Below are 22,082 nucleotides of genomic sequence, written 5' to 3' on the forward strand. Positions count from 1 at the left end.
CAAGTCACTGCCCTCTAATTCGTGTTGACCACTCGGATGTACTTTCCCAATGTTTTTAGTGGTGCTAAATGAATGAGGAATGACCCCTGATGGCCAGTATTGCAGATTTAATTTATGCATTTGTTTTGCTGTATTCCTGCTTCCTAGGCTTAGTAATATTAAAGCCTGTCTGCTCCGGGAATGGAGACTATCTTTAGGCAGCACACTGATCCCTGAAACTGGAGAAAATGCTAAGTGTACAAAGTTTATATTCCACAAGGAACATTGGTTCACTTGTCTCTCAAGCACTGCTGCCTTCAGAGCTTATTTTTAATAATGAGTGTTTAACCTTGTGCTTGGGTTTATTCTCATGTCTGTTTAAAGATCTCATTTAATAACATTTTACGTTGTTAGTTTGGTTTAAGGTGAAGCTGCATGTAAAAGACGCAAAGACTGTTGTGGACAAAAAGAGATACGTGGCCTTTTGGTTGGAGCGCTATGCTAAAAGGGAACCTGGAATGCCGTTGACAGTGGTGTTTGACATGACTGATTCTGGACTGAGCAACATTGTAAGTTTTCATTTATACATGTTTATTTTTTTTATTATTTTCCCCACTCTTCATACATACGTTTTTCATTTTCTAAAGTTATGTCTGTGTTCTAATACATTCTGTGCCTCAAAAACAAACAATACTGCTTCAAACAGAATTCACCGGCCCCAAAAATGAATCATTTAGAATCACTGTTAAATGACAGTTCTACATTCAATACCAAGTGAAATATAAATTATCTTTTTTTCATCTTATGGAAACTTTACAGTAGAGCTTGTAATTCAGGTTAAAGAGAAGGGGCAAAAGAATAAAATTGAAACAAAACAATTGTCTTATTTCTTGAAGAAAAAAAGTGATTTATTACATTTCAGATCTCATGAAAGCAATGAGGTGGCAGTTCTTTACAAAAGTTGAAGAGCACTGACTAAAAGCTTAAAATAGTTCAATGGTGCCATCAGCATTATAATGAATAATGCAATATTGAATATAAAAGACCTAAATCCATGCTTTTGTTGAAGGTGGCTTTATAAAAGGTTGCTTGAGAGATGGCTGGATTTGCATGTGTAATTCTCACAGGCTTCAGTTGTAGAAAGATAAAACAACTCATTTATTTTGTTATCATAGTTTCAGAAGTAGAATAATTAGCCAATAATTTATAAAATGACAACCTCAAGGACAATCATTTTTATAAAGTCTCACAAAAGTTTCCATGATTTTCATTCGTTGTATTATGTGCCCAATAGACAGATAAACTGCATTAGGATAATTTACCCCATCATACTAGCCTAAATTTATCTGAGACTATTGTAAACATTTTTGTTTAAATTTCTTTATGTACAATATGGTAAATAAAAAAATAAATTTGCAATTTCCATGCATTGGCTGCAGGCAGTATGTTGTAGGTACCTGATTACCAATCTATGCCTCTTCCTTAACCTCCAGTTCCAGGCTCTTTAATTTCATGGTTGAGGTTTTTAATTGTACAATCACTTACTATGTTTTCCTTTTAGGCAGACTGGGGCCTAAAGAACTAGAAAATAGATTTTTACTTGATGAAACAAAATGCTTTTATAATAACCAGTTATTTGTAAAATGTTTTCCTTCTAGGATATGGACTTTGTGAAATACATCATCAACTGTTTCAAGGTGTATTATCCTAAATTTCTTTGTAAGTATTACATTTTTTTTTCTAAGCATGTGCTTTGTGACAGCATTTTGAAAAGCCGGACAGTCTAATAATAAAATAGGTTAGCTGGGCAATGTGCTTTTATTTGTTTTGTTTTTGTATATACTAATTTTCCATCCAAATGATCCATTTTACTACATTATGCTACCAAAGATGTTTTGTTTTAATAGTTTATCATCCCCTGTAATGATTCTGTAAAATTGTGTCTACAAATGTGTTTACCCAGTCTCATGCATTTCATCAGGCAATGGAGACATTGTAGTCAATTTGGTTACGAATCAATTTAAGATGGCTTTCTCAGGAAAAATTTGAGACTTTTAATAAAGGGAGGTATACACCACAAATACCCGAACTGACACAGGAAGGGATATACTCGCTACTTCCAACATTCAAATTATGAAAGGTATGGTGGCTTACCGGTAGCTGTCAATTAATAAAATTATACTGCTGGTCTTTTGTTCAGTACAGAAAAGGCGACATGGAACAGCACTGCAATCTAGGATGTCTAACAAAGTCAGCACAAAAACATGAGCGTTCCCAAAGTCACTTGTGAGCCACTGTTACACTCAAAACTTTTGGACAAAACTCGGATTGATTTTAAATTGGATGAGCAGAAGCGTAGGGATACAATACATCACAATGTACAAGTAAGAAAAAAAATGTCAGGTTCTTAATTAGAGCTGCAGGGTGTGGCTCGGTTCAGTTTCATTGTCTAATTCTCCTGTAAATGTCAGGAAGTGGTAAATCTATTAGAGTGCAGAGTGCTAATTACTTTAGATGAGTGTTGTGTGTGTTTTATTTATTTATTTCTTTTATTTTTTTTAATAATTAGACGCCTCTTGGGATTAGTTGGCAGGCAAACTGCAAATTGCTCCCTTAACTTCAGCATGCAAAATCCAGTTCTGTGCAACATCTTATCAGACTGAATATTCTCATTATCTGCTCCCTTGAAATCTGCATATAGGTAATGAATAAAATAACAAAAACAGCAACTGTGTCTTGGTAAATTGTTATTGGAATAGTTGTTCAATATATTATTATTTCATTATGTACATTACATGTTTAATTTTATAAAAGATATATATTGTTCATTTTTTTAATGAGGTAACTGTTACAGTCTGTGTGCGATAGTGTTCATGTTTAAAAATGTTTAACGATAAGCCTGGAACAGGTTTGTTTTTTGCAACACTCATTTTAAATATAAAACCAGATTTTTGGAGGAAAAAATAACCTTATCACACTCTGCCCCTTTGAGCTGTTTTCAGAATTACCCCATAAAATATATAGAATCACTGGAGTATCTGATTTTATAGGTACATGAGGGTCTACAAAAGGCTAGCATTATAATTCATGAAGCCACTGACACATCTGATTTCTTCTGTTTTCAGCTGTGCAGTTCACCCCAGAGGCTCATTAGCTTGTTCCCAGTTTCTGTTGGTACCCACAGGTCTTTCTGTTTCCATTTATACACCACCAAATTGCTATTTTTTGATGACTGTGGCCTTTTAAAGAAACTACATAAAATAGTGAACGTTTCCCATAGTTTAGTGTCATTCATAGCCAGAGACTCCCTTTAGTTCAGTGGTGGCCAATACATGGATTAAGATTTTTGGTGGATTTGAGGACAAATCAGAACAAGCACTAACATATAAGCATACAACAGTTTTTTGTTACGGGTGATGGGGAGAGCATTCTGTGCAGTAGCAGAGATTAAAATATCCTGACAGTTTCTGTATAGGAGACTAAAAAAATGATTGTGCGAACGTACATTTTAATTGTTTCACATGTTCAACTAGAAATTCCTAAAGGTGGACTATAAAAAATAAACATTTTTTTTTATTTTTTCAGCTGAAAATATAAAACAAAACAAAAAAAAACTCTAAACGGATCTAAACTCTCATAGCTCAATCATGATGTACTCTGGGAATGTAGTTTATTGGTGTCCACTGCCCACTGTTAATCACTCATGGGGGGGGGGGGGGGGGATGGATCGCAGTGTTTGGTGTCTTGGCCACCGCTTCTTTAGTTGGACACAATAATGCATTGTGTGAAAAGCATGAAACTTACAGTAGCACAATTATTCCTTGTAATCGTGTGAATAAATGTAACTACAATCAGATTTTGTTCTTTACCTTTTAAGATATTTAAAATGAAATTAAGTAAGATCACATTTAAGAGTTCAACAAGTATATGATGCTGGCTAATAGCTGCACTACTACTTGTTTTTTTGTTTCTTTCTTTTTCAGCAAAAATGATCCTGTACGAAATGCCATGGATCATGAGTGGTGAGTAACATGAAGACTAGCCTGATGCTATAGAGAACATTTGTGCATTTTTTAGAAAAAAAATCTGTTTTCATTTATAGTTTCATCACTGTTGGTTTTAAGGCACCAAAAAAAATAATCTAAATGGCCAGTGTCTTTTGTATTCTCTTGGTCTGGTTAGGTTATTGTCATCATCCAGTAAAAATGATTGCTTGTGGCCATGTTCACTTTCTCTTTCAGTATTTGGAAGTAACACTGACATTAGTATGTCACAGAGATATCTACTTTATCTCTCAAACGTAATAATATAAAATGTATTTGTATTTAATTACAAGAACATTCTATATGAGACTAATACATACAATAGTTCACTGCCACTATAATAAAACAAATATAGGTTTGCCATTTAAAAGATATGCTTCTGCTTCAGCTGCCTGGAGGATCGTAAAGACTTGGCTTGGCCCAGAGGCAATTAGCAAGTTGAAGTTTGTAGGCAAGAATGAAGTGCAAGAGTATATTGATGCTGAGCATCTCCCTACACATATGGGAGGCACTGTAAGTATTCTGTTACATTTAAAATCCCATTTTAATTTTATGTATAATGCATTTTATTGTTTCTTTTTAATAAGCAGTAATCTTTATTTTCCTCTTTTTTTTCAAGAAGCTCCTTGTACAGTAGTTTGTTGTACACTATTTCCTAGTGTTTCATAGAACGTTGATGCTTAAACATATATAGCCTGTACATTCTATAGATCCTGGATGCTTTGACTCTGTGTTGGGGGAATATGGGGGAGAGTATATAAATAAACATAAACCTTGTCTTCGTTGTATAGGATACCTTTAAGTATAGCTACCCTCCTCTGCCAGACGATGACTTTCAAACTCCGATGTGTGAAAATGGGCCTATTGTTAGCGAAGACGAAACGGAAAGTAAAGAAGATGCAGAGTCAGAAAGCAAGGACACCCTAGACTCCAGTCAGAATGAAGAACAGATCAAAAAGTCTAAAAAGGTAACCCATTTAGCTGAAAGCACTTTGTCAGTGCGAGGAGGTCAGAGCAGTGCACCTACCTCCTGAGAGTTTTCTTTGACAGCTGTGCTCTGAACAGGGTTTCTGTCATGAGTGTAGTTCATGCAAGGGCAAACTAAGTTGTTTTTATGCTTTTATGTTCATTTTATGCTTTATCACAATTTTGCCTTTTTCTGCATTATCTTGGTAGAGACATTCCCATTTCCTATTCCAAACCTCCTAATGCTTGCATCTAGTAAGTACATCACACTTAAGACTTCAGGGTGAAAAAGCCCACACAAGGGTACTACTTTTCAATATCCCTCCCATACCAATTGGTAACCTGTTATAATCAGGGATTCACGTAACTTTTATCATTAGGTTCTCAAGTGAGTACCGGCAGAAATGGTTTGGTACTTGCCAAAATTAAACACGTTAGCTTGATGGTACAAAAGTATTTATATAAGGATATAACTGAGGGGGGGATATATATTATTTTAAGTAAAATGATTAAATAATTTTTTTAAACTCGCGTTTTAAATGTAACAGCTTTTAAACATCGACACCTCCTCTATCTGTGCCCACTTCCCGTAACTGCATCCCTCTTCTATGAATGGACGGCTTAATAGAAATCCCTGCTATCACTGGTTGTTTCAAGTTCCCATTAAAATAAAATGATTGATATGAACTGGAGTGGTTCCACCTATCACTCTCCATTTGTTTTAATAAAAACTTAAAGCAGCCAGTGATAGCGCTAGAGGGAGGGACTGTAGTTAAATTGGAACCCTCCATTCGTAAGTGAAATATGGGGACTCAGTTACCTGTTAACTGAGCCCAGAGACCCTGAGACTGAATAGAAAACCCAGAGTCTCTGGAGAAAATCCAGAGGTTAGGCAGGTATGGGTCACAGCCATATAATACGTTTGAGCTTGTAAGTGTGAGACCCTCGCTGCCTTTATGAAAAATGCTTTCCTGTTAAATCTACTGACTGAGGGTTACGCCTTATAAACAACAATATAGAAGTCCACTTTTTTTTTATTATTTTTTTATATTGGTGCGCATGCGTACCTGCGTACCAGTTATGTGAACCCCTGGTTATAATAGATCCTAATATGCATCAGTAGCATCAAGAAACAACTATTTACCATCCTATCCTATTCTTTTACTTTACTATTTGCAATCAATGTTAGCACTGGAAAATAAAGACTAGTGTGAAGATGTAGAACTATTGTATTTCCATTTAGTGCATTCTATAATGCTGTCACAAACTGAATTTGACTTAATGGATTGGACAACGTGTATTTTTACAATTTTCATAACCTTAATGTTGGCTGAGTTTTCAGGGGGCATCTAGATTTTATATTCTACACCACTTTCTATATGAAGTACTATGTTTGTATAACCTCCACTGGTATATTACATAGTGTTTAGTGAAGTATGAGAATTGCAAGCCAGTCAGATAGAAATAGAAATATCTTGTTGTGGATAACAAAACGGCAGGAGACAAATCTGTCAACAGTCTAGAGCAGGTCTATGTTACTTGCCTCTGGTGTGGCTACTGGAACTGCCATGAAATATGTGTCTTTTTTAATATTTGTTTTTCTCTTGAATTTAATTGAATTTGTTTTCTAGTAGAGTTGTCAAGGTTCCTGATGCTGCAAGACTACTGTAATTAAGTATCCTGTGTGGGGAGCTTATATATTTTTGTAAATCCACTGCTGACAACATATTTTTAACTGCTAACTGTCGGGATACATTCATATTTCCAATGTAATGGAAACACCTTAGGCTAAACTGGTACCCTTCACAATTGGGGTAGTGTGATTTCTTGAGTTTCAGATCATATAGACCCAATGCTTTCAAATAATCTCTTCATACTTGGTACATAGCTGTATTCTATGATTCTCTAGGTCAATTCCAGTACCAGAGTTGTCATGTAAGAAACTCAGTAATACATTGCTTGTGATTTTGGCTGCCATATAACTTTGATGCCTACCTGGTTGTACCAGACCAATGCAGAACATATGTCATGTAATCTCTGACCTGGTTAACCTGTACTAGATTGTTTTAGTGAATTGCGTCGGAATGTAGAAAATAGATATCATTGCATTGATCTTTGAGCATCAATTAATACAGTATAGTGCCTTTTGATATACAAGTATTGTTAGTGGAATTGGGAGGGGGGATAACTGTTTTTTTACTTTTATTCCAGTGAACCGGTTATGGTACTGTAATCATTTATTCTTATACATTTAAATTGGGTTTAACTAATGCATCCACTTTGAAACAATAGTTGTACTTCTATTTTTGTATGCATGAATTTGAAATATTAAATCATTAATTGACCAATTACATGTCAAAATAGAACTGTTATAATACTGTGAATTTTACATTTATCATCACAGCAGTGTTCCTGCTGGAGGACATACTAGAGATGCATGCAGCAACAGCTGTATAACGAATAATGAATATCTGTCTCGAGTCTCTGATGAAAATTACTTTCTGGTATTCTATAATGAGTACTGGAACATTTCAATGGTTTAAATAATATTTTCACCTAAAACAAAGGGTGATCAGTTGCAGTTTTGCCTCAGTTCTGTAGCATCACGTGTAAAAGCTGCAGATTTAAAGAATAACCGGTTACTTTGACATAATGGGCTACAGTTCTACTGTAATTGTATGAAAATTAAACTGTCCAGAAAAAAATGTAAACCTGAAATATGTTTGTTTTTGTTCTGAAGATTGTATGCATTGTACTGTATTGGGGATTGACTGCTACATAAAGCATTTTTGTACCTATTTTTATTTGTTTGAAATACGGTAATTTAAGAAATGTTATTTAGATCTGTTGCCTACCAAGGAATTCTGAAAAAACTGAGATTTCTGCAATCAAAAATACTTTATTTGAAAGTGAAAATCCCTTTCACTCTCTCTCCAGTACATTTAATACTGTACACAGATAACGGGAACCTTAATGAAGAAAATACTGTCTACTGACATTTACCCAAAATGAAGTAGTTTTTATAACAGCATGATAAAGATGTGTATTATCTCTGCTAAATTGTGTGAAAATGGCAAAAACTCATTCAATGTCATTTTTAATTATATAGATTATGATAACCTGTCTTTAGCTTCTACAGTATGTAGGAGCAATGACTCATTGACTCACCAGTTAGAGAAACTGATTTACTGTATTAATAACAGAATACTATTATTGAATTGGTTTATCTTTGTTTTAGCAAATAATGCTATTTCCTATGTTGGAGATACAGTTAAAATTCACCATGTAATCAAAACTTTCTTGTATAAAGGAGAATTCTAAGTTGCAGATGAGGTCCATGTTTTCAAATTAGAGGGTTTAGAAATGAGGTGGTGTATAAAATATACACAGCATAATTTTGTGTAATGTTTGGTTACTATCCAAATGACAAATGGCCTCAAACTATTAAATTCTTGTACTGATGATGTACTCTACCCTCAGAGTTGATGATCCTATTCCAAGGTTGTCTAATGCATGTACCAGTGTTGTACATCAGCGTGGTGTAGTCTTCATGCTTCTATGTAGAATTATGTCTTTCAGTCCAACATGAAATAAAATAATTACTGACCTATTTGATATCTGCTGCCAGGTTTTAATCAAATTTTATTGTCAATTGCAATGTTGTGCACAGCACCTTTTACCTTGATAATGTGGTACTAGAAGGAATGTATTGATTTTTAAAACTAGACATTTACTAAAGATTAATGATTTGTATAAATCTGTCTAACCATGTGTTTTGTTGTGCACTTATTGATTACTTTTATTAAGGTTACAGTGTAGATCCTTTTATTTTAAATAAATTGTATTATGGAGGACTAACTTTAATGCTCATAGTGGCTCACACAAAGCTTAAGCTGTTTAACATTAAAAAGCTCTATTGGTCTCGAATCTTTAAAGAGATCTGTATTATGGTAATGTTCAATGAATGCTTACTGACTGACAATCAATGCAACCAATGTATTTTGTGAAACAATGATTAATATTTGACTCTTTAATTTTTAAACCTTGTGATTTTTAAATTTGAATAAATTATTTTTTTTAAAATGTAAACAAGTGTGGGTTGCATACTTGAAGTGTCTGAATTCAGGGAACAGAATGTTGTTCCATTTCATAAGGATGGAAAACAAGGTGGAACCAGCAGTAGCTGTGGTCCTTCTTTTTGTCCAACTGGTCCTTTCTTGCTCTTTGAATTTGGTGGTCCACACATTTGTTTTAATGTGTGGCCATACTTTATCAATTAGACAACTAGCATTGGGATGTTGTGTTAATGTGGTACGCAGCAAGGTTCTATGGTTCTCCATCATTTTTCATTATGGTTCTTGTCTAATAAAATGTAGCCATTTTGTGGCCACATTTGTTTAACCTCCCAACATATAGCAGAAACCGTTACATACATCATATAACGTTACATACATCATATTTACAACTTCCCCTTTCAACCACAACTCATTTTACAATGTGTACATTTTACTAAACCATTCTGGGTGCCATTCCCCTTGCACTGCCACCAGAGGATGGTTGCTTTTTTTTTTTTCTTTTTCCTCTTAAGTAAAATCAGAAATTGCTGAAACTAGCTGCTGATGCTTGACAATGTGTAATTCACTGTGAAGGCAACTAACCTTAATGGCTTGAAGTGGCTTTTGTTATGTGGTGTACTCAATTCACAGAAGCAACTAGACTGTTCTGAAAGAGTCAGCCACATTCTCAATAGGCAGTAAGTTACAGTGTGAAAAATACAATCCTGACTACAGCGTGGAGCACACCAAGTAAGTCAAGGTGGCGAAATGACATAGTACAAAGATCATGGGGAAACCTCCAGGCCAAGGTCATGGAATACCAGGCTAATCCATGGGTTTCTACCTACCTCACAATATTGAAATACATGAATTTAGTGGAATTCTAGTGCTTGTCTACATTGTGGAACATTGCTCTGAATCCACATTGTTTAATAACGTATACAGTATGCATTATAATAGTAATAAATTAGTGTCTGTTTGTTGTGGACTTGATCCCTAACTATGTAGTAAATTGTGAAAAGAAACCAGACTGTTCTTTAATAAATGTTTTCCATGACAAGTACTTATCAAAAGGCTTGTAGATAACCAGATCATAAACTAAAGAGATTGTGAGACTGCATCTAATGTTCTCTGCAGCTACTGAATAATGTATCTGCATTTCAACACTGAAATCATTAAAAGTGAATGCAACTTAAAGGAGCTTTGCACAACAGATGATAGCTGTCTAGCAAATCTTATCCTATACATCTGTTCAAAATACAGGTGCAGTTGAAATACAATGGTTACCCAGGAAACCAGGTCAAAGGTTTGCCTACCTGTAAAGTATAAATCCTGGCAGACAATTCATCCCAACAAATTCACTAAGCAGCGTTCAGAATTATTACAAGCATTTAATCCAAAACAGACCTTGGGCAGTTATGTAATTTTGTTATGTAATGTAATTTCCCGGTTGAAAAGCCATGGGGGCTACAGCTGTGAGTTCTTGCCACTTAATGAAAGTATAAAACAAAGTTAAATAATTCTTCATTTCAACTGCTGGGTTACGCCAGAATTGCTTTTCTGCAGCACTATGTACCTTTCTGCCCTTCCATGACTAAAGTATTTCTCTGCCGTTGGGTTATTGTCAGGATTTATAGGAATAATATTAATGCAATTGTAGTAGTTGTATTTCTGATTTTATTATTATTTTTTTTTAATAATGATGTTCTGAATCGCTAAAAGAAAGCCGATTACCTTGTAAGATGGAATGGGTTAGACCATTAAGAATATCAGCAAATTGTATTAACCCTATTGTTTTCTTATGCACAGGTTAGCTTTCTAGAAGAAAGCCTAAAGTTAGATGAATGTGACAAAGTGGATAGCACAAGCAGAACAAAAACAGCCAAGAAACCTGTAACAGTATTCAAAGGACCACTGCTTCATATAAGGTATGCCAAACCCATAAAAGTAAAATCCAAATATGCTATTTTCTGGAGATATATTAACTAGAGATGGGGCTTCTAGGGGGGAAAACTGTTGTCCCAAGGGTTGAAACAGTCACAGCAAAAGGGAAAAGGTTTTCCACCATAAAGGTGAACACTGCAGTCATATGTTTTTTGGACTTACTAGAAATTATTTTTCAAGAGAAATGGGGTGGAGCAAGAGGACACTGTTGACTGCTCGACTATGGACCATTTTTTCAGTAACAACGCAAACTATTTTTGGTCATGTGGTTCCACATGTCACTCTTCAATCTAAGGGTTTAACTATAATATAGTATATTATAGGAAACTAGTGTTTTAGATTCCACTTTATGTACAGTAGGATATTCATAAACTACTTAATTTCTTTATTAGGGGAAAACTAGAGAAAGGTGAAAGGGGAAAAATGAATAGTTTAAAATGAATTGTACATAGTTTACTGTACATGTTCTGAAACAACTATTGAAAATCCAGCTGAGAGATTAATGGCTTGTCATCATAATTGAGCCTGAACTCAGTCAGAAATTGAAAACACATTTCAGTCTTTTCTGCATTTAAAACAAAATGCAATATAAATAAAATGACTGATTACTTGTTATATAAGCTAAGCAATTGTACCCCATCTTTAAAATGAAAATGATAGACAAAAATGTTCTGCTAGAAGAAAGTGTAATTGCTTTGTAATTGCTCTGTGCTTGTTTTTTGGGGGGTGGGGGGGCAGGCAGGCAATTACTGGCAGAACATTTTGTAATCAATATTTTAATGCTATTTGGGTATATGATGCATATATAAACGCACCTCAAAATAAAAAATGAAAAAATCCTTTTTCTTGCAGCCCTGCAGAAGAACTTAATTTCGGATCAAAGGACTGTGAAAGGAAAAGCCTGATAGTCCTTAACAATGTGACCAAAAATCTAGTTGCCTTTAAGGTAAATCCGTCATGATGTGTCTGTAGTTTCAGGGAAAATAGTGAAATAAAGTAAACTGCTAATTTTTCAGAAGTTGACAACAACAACTTGGGTATGTGTAGGAGCCCTTATCTTTCTGAGAGCAGTTCTCGTTATGAAACACACAGTTTAATATTATTTAAAAATAAACAAATAATGCAGAAAACCTTATACTGGAACAAAAAGCATATTTCTATATAAAATAATTGTAAACAGGTTTTTATGAATAATATATTTATTTTGATATTTCTCAGGTGAGGACAACAGCCCCAGAGAAATACAGAGTGAAACCCAGTAATAGCAGCTTTGAGCCGGGTACTTCCTTAGACATTGTTGTGTCCCTTCATGGAGGTACATGTATTTCTCAAGCACAGAAATAATAGTTCATTTTAGTGTCTAAATGGACAATTTTTTCCTTAAAGCAACTCATGACTTGGGACACATGGAGTGTTTAAAGTAGGGCATCATGTGAGCCCTGGATGAATGCAGTATTTTCTTTTATATAAGTTCAAATGTTAAGTGTTTTTCTTTGAGGTGTTCTTGACCTTTTCTCTTCCTGACCCTTCATTTCACAGTAAGGGGTGGCACTGATCCCAATGGAGTTTATAAATGGAGCACTGTAACATATTTCAGAAGCCCCCTGTAAAGTAAAGCATTCATCTCACAGTAGCTTTAGTTCATCACGTCACACTGAAGTGTTGGAAAAAGTATAACTAAATATTACAACTGAAAACAAGACTTACTTTTCCAGAAACGGGGTAAATCTGACTTTAGCAATTTACAGTTTTCTTTCCATTCCCAATTACCAAAACAAATGCCCATATTGACATTATATGGCATGATATTCTGACTTCCAGTGCAAAGCAGGAGGAACTCTACTTGAAGAAGAAATAAGTTTTAAATCAATAGATCGCTTATATTTTCAGGATTTGAAGCTTCTCCTCAGGACCGGTTCCTGGTAATGGCAGCTGAAATGGACCAAAGTACAGGAGCTGGCACTCCTGATCTGTCCCAGTTTTGGAAGGAAGTACCAAAAACCAAAGTCATGGAACATAGGTAGGTTTTGTAGCAGCAAAAGAGTAGACTACATTGTGTTGGAGTCTAACATATTTAGGGTATATTCAATCGAAAAAACATGTTTCAACAGAGGGGAACAGTCTAAAAACAAATTCAAAATTAAGGGCTATATATAAGTTTTTGACCCTTTTTCTAATGCAGTGATGTTTTCAGGTGGTGTCATCCTATGTCTGGAAATGTGATTGGATAGCCCCATTCTGGAGTAAGAAGCAGCACAACTGCATCAAAAACTTGACTTAACATTCATATTTGTTCTGTGTGTGTCTTTTTTTTTTTTTTTTTTTTTTTTTTTTACTGAATCCCCCTCTCCATGTGTTGGGTTCTGTCTGCTCTCCATTTGTCCTATAATCCAAAGGTAAATTCAAATACTTGAGCACCAAATAGGAAATGCCCAATGCATTTAAGTAGAGCATATTGTATTAGTAAAACTTGTATTTCCCCAGCCGCTGGGTAAACAAGTTCTTTATGACCTCTTACGTTCCTGTTATCTGACTAAAAAAAGAAAAAAAAAAACATTTTAAGTTCTGGATGGTAGTTGTGTCAATAGAGATCCTCAAGAAGATGATGTGATTTAATAACCACACTAAGGATGAATGCCAAGATTCCTGTTATAGTGGGATTATGAACAAGTAAAGGCAATGAAAAAGCTAAACTATGGCCTGATTGTGCTGTATAATTTTAGTGTTTATGATTTATGGTTGTGGAGTACATTATCTATCATATTTAAATCAACAATTCTATTTTTTGCCCTTTTTAAGTAATGCACAGACAGCCATCAACATAGAAGCCAGTAAGAGAATTCCCTTTGTTTGCCAAGTGTCCCTGTTCATTCTGTAGTGTGCCTTCTTTGAGGATGAAGTGTTCTCTTCTTTTACTTTTCTTTATTAGAGTCAAAATAAAATACTCATTCTCTGAAAGTATTAAAATAAATACATTATTAGTGCTGCAGCTGTTTTCAAACTTTTTTCAAATGTTTTTTTTTAAATTTATATATATATATTGTTTAGGTGTAATATGAAACTTTATAAAATACTAATGTCATCCTTGCATTCTTTACAGATTCTTCCCCAATATACTGTTTTGCATGTGCAGATAAACTGTAATTTGTTAGTACTTTTTATGTTGTCATAAAAAAAAAAAAAAGTATTTTGTAACCACAACTTTGTCACTATTCTGTAAATCTAAGATGCGTGACGTTTGTCAGTACAACAACATTTCAAATTAAGCAAAATTGAAAAAAACATTTTGGAAAAGTTAAGATGTTTCTTTAGTGTTACTCCTTGGTTATAGATGAAGTATACTGACACATTTCCATTACATCATATTGTGTTTTATTTTTATTTTTTTTTGTTCTTTACGCAATTAGGCTAAGATGTCATGTTACTCAAAACAGTAAACCTATGAGTTTGTTACTGGATGAAAACCCTCTACACAGCAACATCAAAAACAACCAGGAAGATCTACATTCAAAGGTAGGTGACTCCTTGTAGATTCTTTAAATTTTGTTATTACATTTCAGTAAATTACCTAAATAGTTACTCTAAATACCTAATAGTCTCACAAATTGGAAGTATGCTTTTAGCACTAATCTTCATTCACAGCACCTAACTAAATGTAGGTAAGGTAATCGAGAAACTGAGGTAGAGAAATTCCTGTATAAATGTCAAGCATTTGTCAAGTGAAAATGGTTCTCAATAACATGTATATACAACAATGGCCGGGTTTCCACGCAGCTTAGAAAGTCATCACTCTCTCTCTTCACGGTCATTATTTATGTGACGTAGCACACACATAGCATGCACATTCCATATGTCATACAAAGTGGATGTCTAAAATATTGTATGACTTCAAAGGGAGGGGAAATTGCCTCCTCACACTAAAAAGCTGTACAATTGACCTGAAACTCTCTTTTTTTATGCTTTATAGATAAGTTGTTTTATAAACAACATTATTACTAGGGCTTCTGATTTTCAGTTTTAACAGATAAAACCCGATAAAACACCCCCAATACAAAAAATGAAATCGATAGCCAATAAACAACCGAAAACACCAGAAAAACTGTGGAAATGATTAATCAATTCACGTTGACTTTACCCTTTTCCCATTAAAAAAAATAAATAAATAAAACCTACTACAAAAATAATAATAAATACATTTCCCAGTGCTGCTGGACAGTGCCCCGCCTTCTTGACTTATATCTATCATTGATTCGTTCTGAAGACTTTAAACCCGCCCCAACTACTGAGTGACAGCACATTCCTACATTCCTATTGGAGACTGCTTAAAACGAGATTACAGTAGGGATGGAGGCTTGTTAGCGGGATTTAAAGATGTATTACAGTTAAGATACGGAGGATTTAAAACAGAATTGTGGCGAAATGTACAAAAATGCCTACACACGTTTGTACCAAAATACTGTATGTATTAAATTAGCATAGCTGTGTTATTCCTGTGGGCTACCGACAACATCAGGCTTGAGCCCAATTCACTGCGCAAGATTTGTTTTAAAAGTACGAAAAACCTGAAAAAGAAAAACATAAATAAACTCTTAGTTCCACAGATTGTTAATGTCTTTATCAGTGGGAGATGCAGGCGAATAGGGTAGCCTATTGTTGATATATTACCGATTTATTTAAAATGTACTGTACTAAACATTTTGACTGGATCATTTTTATATCGTTAACCTAAATGCTGGTATTTTAGCTCTGTTCGATCAGAATTGCTGAAGCTATGGTTTGTGTATAATAGATTTATAATAAATATGCAGTCAAAAAATGTTCAGCAAATAATACAAGAATAGTATACAGCGCTTTCTTATGGAATGTTTTTATTTATTTATTTATTTATTAAAAAATGTATTTGTGTAACTATCATGTTTTTTGGGTTAAAAAAAAAAAAAAAAAAAAAATAGGTAGCCAAATGACAAGGCAGTACTTGCGGTGCTTCAACACAAACTTACAACTTCATGGAAATCCAGTTTAAGAAAGCTGTAGTACGATCGATATCTGTAGTCACTCGAGGCCAAATTCGAAGTCAGACAGACATTTAAATATACCCTCCCGTATTTTAATATTAATTAGGTTATTTGCATTTGGAAGGAGAATTTCTCTGGCTAAAAGAAAACTACATGGAAACACACAACTCGAAAGTACTACCAAAATAAATTGAGAAAGGTGAAACTTATTTTTCTTTTTCCATGGCAACTGCCCCAATGTATTTATTCCATCCAGCCCTTGCTTAGAACACTTCTAACCACAGTGTAATATATGTGATGCAAATCAGTTTAGGTTTACATTACTTTTAACATGCCTTAACAAACAGTTTGATAACTTCAATAAAATTAGCCTCTTAGTTTTTCTATTTTGTTTTGTTTTTGTGCTTCCAGATTATCAGGCTGCTGGCAAGCAATAAACGATGTGAAGAACAGATTGATGAGTGCCTGTGGTTCCAGAAGATGTTGATGGGTTTGGTGTCCTTGCTAATGGCTATTACGTGTTCAGCTTTGTATCTTCTTTACACAGACAGGAGTCGATTGTAAGAAGGCTGTCTTTCTAAATCACAGGTTGCTTGCTGCATGTATTCAGATGCTCCTAAATAATAGGTAATGTTTGCAGCAAACAAGCCAAAACGAAGAACCTTCATACTGTGTGTAGACCAAAATAATGAAGCCTATGGTATGCGATTATCAAATGGGTGATTGCAGGTGCATCTAAAGAACCCTGCCATTGTTGCTGTGAATAAGGAAGGATTTACTGTGTGCAGATGCACAAGAAGGAACACTGGAAATAATGTTTATCTTAATAATCAAGACTCAGGATTAAAATAGTTTTAAACTTTTTTTTTTTGATAATATACGTTTGTTTTTTTTGTTGTTTTTTTTTAAGAACACTGTTGCCATTTATTAACTAATCATTTCACAAGTATTTATTATATGTGAATTATTTTTCAGATTTTTGGTATATATGTTCAAGATGAGGTTACTGGCATAGCCAAATCAATTTTTTGCCATTTGCCTGCTATTTATTTTAAATGTATCGAAAGAAATTCCGGATACCAGGTTGGGTGCCATTTTGGTATATCGATGTCAGTACCCTCCATATACTAAAGCCTATTTGTATTCTTCCTTGCATTAATGCACCATCTTTGTTAGGGGCAAACCGCACATGGACTATGGAAATAAACAAACAGGAATAGATAACCTTAAAAAAGCCTAGACTGTGATTACTTACCAAACGTTGTTGTTATTTTTAATGGACCATTGTTTCATTATCATTGTTCCTTTTTGTCATCCTAAATTATTAGGTCTCTTTGTTTTTGTGTTTTTCATTATAGTTGTCCTATACTATACAATATGTCAATCAGATCATTACAGAAATGTACTGTAGTCTGGCTAGTTTTCACATGGTATGGTTTGTATTGGTTAGAGTTATTGTTACCCTTATTCTTAACCTCCAAGTCTTTACTTATCCAATACCAATACTGTTTTTTTTTAAACGTGTCATTTTTTTTTTTTTTCATGCCAGCACTATTGTTTCAGCTGTTGTCTTTTAGAGAAATTGATCAACTAAGCATGAATTTAAACGTTTACCTGATTTTTTTTTTTATGAGGATGTCTGAAAATGTATTAGGCAGTTCTGAAAAACAGACTGCAGCAGATTTCCAATTTGAGGCAGCATGCATTGAAGAAGGTGCTCCGGAACATTGTAAACGCCTTGCAGGTTCCTCGTGTTGAATTCTGGGTGTTTTCTAGAATTTTTTCATCCAGGACCTGTAGTTTTCAGTATACTGTAATAACCTTTTCATTCTTCATATACATGTGCATTTCAATTAATTAAAAAAAGCAAAAAAGAAATACTCAACAGTACCATGTGTGACAGTGTGGCTGTCCATCATTTAGCACCTGACTGCTGACATCCACACATTTTAAACGGTACAATTTCAGACTGCCATTAGCATACTGGAATTTAGTGAAGGTAATTAGAAAAATGTCCATAAAATGTATAATCATATTTTATATTTACATTGATGTATATCCGATTTATGTTACAAATTACAATATTGATCAAAAAAGAAAGTTTTCATAACTAGCAGTACTATATATTTATAAGAGTGAAAATATTAATACTTAACACAACGTTTTGTATTTCTTATTTATAAAATATTTATTATTGATAATAATGACCTAGAAGTTATTGCATGAAATAGTAGAAATGTTTTAACATTAAATTGTAATGTAATCGGTCTTGGGTCTCATCTGAAACAGTATGGACCGGATATATTAAATAATATATTTTGAAATTCATGTTGATTTTAAAGGAGGCATAGCATTGTTGAGCATCAAGTCACCGTTGATCTCATGACAAGACTTGTAGTAAGAACAAGTGCTTTATATAGGACTTGATTCTCACCATTACGTTCTGATTGATTGAGCTTCAGTGTGTTCCTAAAGCGACACACAGCTGTACTACCCATCAAATACAGTACATGACCTGTCCAACTCTTTAAACATATTGAATAAAAGAAGCAGGCTTATCTGCAACTTGAAAACTTGAGTAGTGGTTTTATTTATTTTTATTTTCCTATACTTGTTTGTCATCCTTTTCATTTAATACAACATCTAATGCTTAAACCTGTTAACACGCATATTTATAATTGCCATACATGTACTGTTTCATGCTTAATAATCCTGCTGTGTCATAACCGCACATGAGAAGATATTCTTATGAATTGTGTTTGAAAAGAAGCACTTTATGGTTTGGTAAATTTGATAGCAGTCAAATAGCAGATAGCTGTTTAATTGTTGTACTTCTGTTTCTTTCTTCCTTATTTTTGCATTATAAAACTACTGTATTGTACAAGAAATAATTAATTATACAACATTTAAGTATACATATTTTTTTCTCTATGCAAATATTTTTGATAAATCAGCTTATGAAGCATTCTTTCAGGTTTATATTTTAGGTTTTTACACATTGCATTAATTCCTTTAGTACAGTTTGTGATAGAGGACAGTAATTAACAAGTTCATTCAAAACATGGTGTCTCTTGAAATATTTACTTTGAATACCATATTCACGTCTTCATAGCCTTCAAAATCACTGGCATCTCGTGTACAGACAGGACAATGACAGTTTTTCAGACTGCAGAAGTCCGATTGTATTACCCATCGAGATTCAAAGGTGCATTTGTCCCATCCACCAGCTTGTGTGCTGATTTATAAGTGCTTGTAGCCATCACCTGCCACTGGTCTGTCACTGACTTGCGTTCAATCAAACCCAATCAAGCTGTTTATTGGATAACTACTGTGAGGGGAGTTCTCTTTTGTGATTAGCTGCTGTTCTTGCAGAGGAAAGAAAAACTGTTTCAGGATTACAAGTAGGATTTTCCATTGCTGTTTTCTGTGGATGCAATTCTCATCCTCATCTTGATAAATGGGGCATTTATAACTTCCTTTATTCAGCACATTTTAGTGTGATTAAATTGCATAAAAGATTGGGTTAATCCACCTGCTTGAGCATTAGGAAAACGTACAGTAATTGCGTTCATACATTTTTTATATATTTACGACAGTCTGAATTAGATGTGAATGTCGATGTTTAACGATGCAAAATGCGCTCAAATATTAACAAAAAACCTGAAATGCAGCATTTTGTGAGTATGTATAAAACTGGCAAATGACAATGCAGTAGAAGGAATAACCAACTGCACATTTGCAGTAAAACAGCAGACTGATCAGTCAATCATAACTGAACCTGGTATTCACTAGGACTTGTTCTGTGCAGTGAGGTTAAACTGCGGAATGAGACAGAAGCTATTTTAGGCCATGTCTTTCACAGAGAGATTAACTCATCAAACAGTTTGCCAAGCAAAAAGGCAAGTATAACAGGATATAACACAATTAGTGTATGCTACTTTGTCTATATAACCATCGTCTTAATAACTGAATGCCTTCCTCTTTTCTACTTAAAATTTAGCATAACATTGTTTGCCAACAATATTCAAGAAATAGATGAATTAGTCTTGAATTAGTAGTGAAATTCATTAGAGAGCATGTTCGCCGTTTTTAATTAAGATGACACTGGGATGAGTGAAAAATCATCAGAGGCACCTAATTGCCATAGTCAGCTGATTCCTTAAGTAAAATGTAAATGTGCATGTTGATCAAGATCTAATGAAAAAGGTCTGGGAAAGATAAAAGCAAAGGCATTTTAGAATATTAAAGCATTCACGGGGGGGCTAGCCTAGTTAAAATAACAAACAGCCTTTCCATAATACATGATCCAATAAGCATATTCAATTAAAGCCTTAGTTTTGCTTGCTGTTGTGGAACGGAACTGTTTCTTTTTTTAATTTGTATTTATTGTTATTTAGTGGTTCCAATTATTATTTCCCCCCCTGGTTTTCTCCAAATTTGGCCCAATCGCTTTTTCCCTCAAAGCAGCAATTCCCCATATGGCTCAGGAGACCCTAATGTTCAGAGGGCGTCCTCAGGTCCCACAACCAAGCCAGCTTCCCTTTTCACCCAGGAATTGGAGAGCAGAATTTGGAATTGTACAAATATCAACTTGATACATCAATATGTAGTATTGTATCTTGTACACTTGTGTTACGATGGTTTAAAAAAACATCTATTTTGTGCAATAGTATAGTAGATCTGTTAATCTTTGTACCAAATGCATGGGCATTCTGACGCATCAGGTATACAATCAATTTCTGCTCAATATTCACAGAGGATGCAACATAAATGACAGGACAGGTCTGGTGTGTGATGGCCTTCAATAAATTTATATTTTTCTGATGCTGCAATTCCCACAAGTGGATATGCTCACAACAGACCCTTTGGATTTATAGCTTTGTATCTGTATTGCTTTTGTCTGTGCCCAGCTTTCATTTGCTGGGGTTGCCTGGAAACCAAAGCTGGACTCACCTTACTCCCTAACAACATTTTTTTTTTTTTTTTTAGGCCTGGAAAAAGTAGCAATCAAAAGAGAATATAAATAAACTTTTATATATTCATTACCCTTAAAACACTGGAACAATGAAGCCATTTTAAAATTATATTGTACAATAATGATGGGTCATTAAAATATAAAATATTTAGTATGAGGTTTAACTTTTAGAGTATATATGTATATATGAATTATTCTGATAAGCTACAGTATATTCCTTGATTTGTTTCACTGTAGTCTACGGTATCAGGACCATGTTATATAATTGATGCCATTAGGGTGTAAAGTATTTTTTTTTTTATTAAGCTGAGAAAGACATCATAATTGAGGTTCATTACAGACTGTGATGAAGAAGGTTATTGCTATAATACAAGGCTGTCCATCTGATCAGGCTTCAGACACATATGCTTCATTGAGTTAATTGGCCCTTTTGATTTAGATGTGTGTTACTTTTCAGGCTGTTTTATACATTCAAACAAATCACACAGACGGTGTGATTTGGCGGTCTTTGATGGAACCAAATTGGCTTCATGTACACAGAAATCCTGAAGCCGTACCTGTGCTTAGTCAGATAAAACTTGTTTATTTATTTATTTATTTATTTATTGCTATTTAGACAGATGTTTTTATTTTAGAAACTAAACCTATTTCACGTTGCAGTCTTATTTAGAAAAATGTTTACATGTTTGTTCAACTTTAACGTTCATGCGTTTGTGATTTTCTGGCTTAAGAGAGCACTGGACATCATTCTAGTTATTTTAGTGAAAGTCATAATAAAGAAAACAATATACAGAATATAGCTGCAAGCAGCAATGTAGGGGGCCAAGTATGGATATGGCATATGACTATGGATATGGCTGTATGGATATGGTATATGGCTGTGTAAATATGACATATGGCTGTATGGCAGCAACATACAAATCTGGAAACATGGTTTGGCAGCCATATTGAAATATTGCCTTAAATATCATCTTAATTCATTCATAGACTTTATTTCTCACAGTCTTCTACTATTCTGTCAAGTTTCATCAGTCTGCTATATTCTACCATAAGATTATACTGAAATATATGGATATAGACCATAGCTGATATTTGATTGGCTTGT

At 34.2% G+C, this 22,082-nt stretch overlaps 1 protein-coding gene across 2 annotated transcripts in view; it reads left to right on the plus strand.

The window, feature by feature from the left end:
• Positions 1–18,575, plus strand: part of LOC117406974 (motile sperm domain-containing protein 2-like) — a 28,460-nt gene extending 9,885 nt beyond the window's left edge. For both annotated transcript variants that reach the window (XM_034011470.3, XM_034011469.3), the window contains 11 exons: positions 394–548; positions 1,638–1,698; positions 3,963–4,001; positions 4,411–4,535; positions 4,814–4,990; positions 10,853–10,971; positions 11,840–11,933; positions 12,206–12,302; positions 12,878–13,007; positions 14,395–14,500; positions 16,414–18,575. In XM_034011470.3, the coding sequence (XP_033867361.3) occupies positions 394–548; positions 1,638–1,698; positions 3,963–4,001; positions 4,411–4,535; positions 4,814–4,990; positions 10,853–10,971; positions 11,840–11,933; positions 12,206–12,302; positions 12,878–13,007; positions 14,395–14,500; positions 16,414–16,566 (1,256 nt within the window). In that variant the 3' untranslated portion in view covers positions 16,567–18,575. The remainder of the gene's footprint in view (positions 1–393; positions 549–1,637; positions 1,699–3,962; positions 4,002–4,410; positions 4,536–4,813; positions 4,991–10,852; positions 10,972–11,839; positions 11,934–12,205; positions 12,303–12,877; positions 13,008–14,394; positions 14,501–16,413) is intronic.
• The last annotated feature ends 3,507 nt before the right edge of the window (positions 18,576–22,082 follow it).

Source organism: Acipenser ruthenus, chromosome 8, assembly GCF_902713425.1.
Source record: "Acipenser ruthenus chromosome 8, fAciRut3.2 maternal haplotype, whole genome shotgun sequence".
Lineage (NCBI taxonomy): Eukaryota > Metazoa > Chordata > Actinopteri > Acipenseriformes > Acipenseridae > Acipenser > Acipenser ruthenus.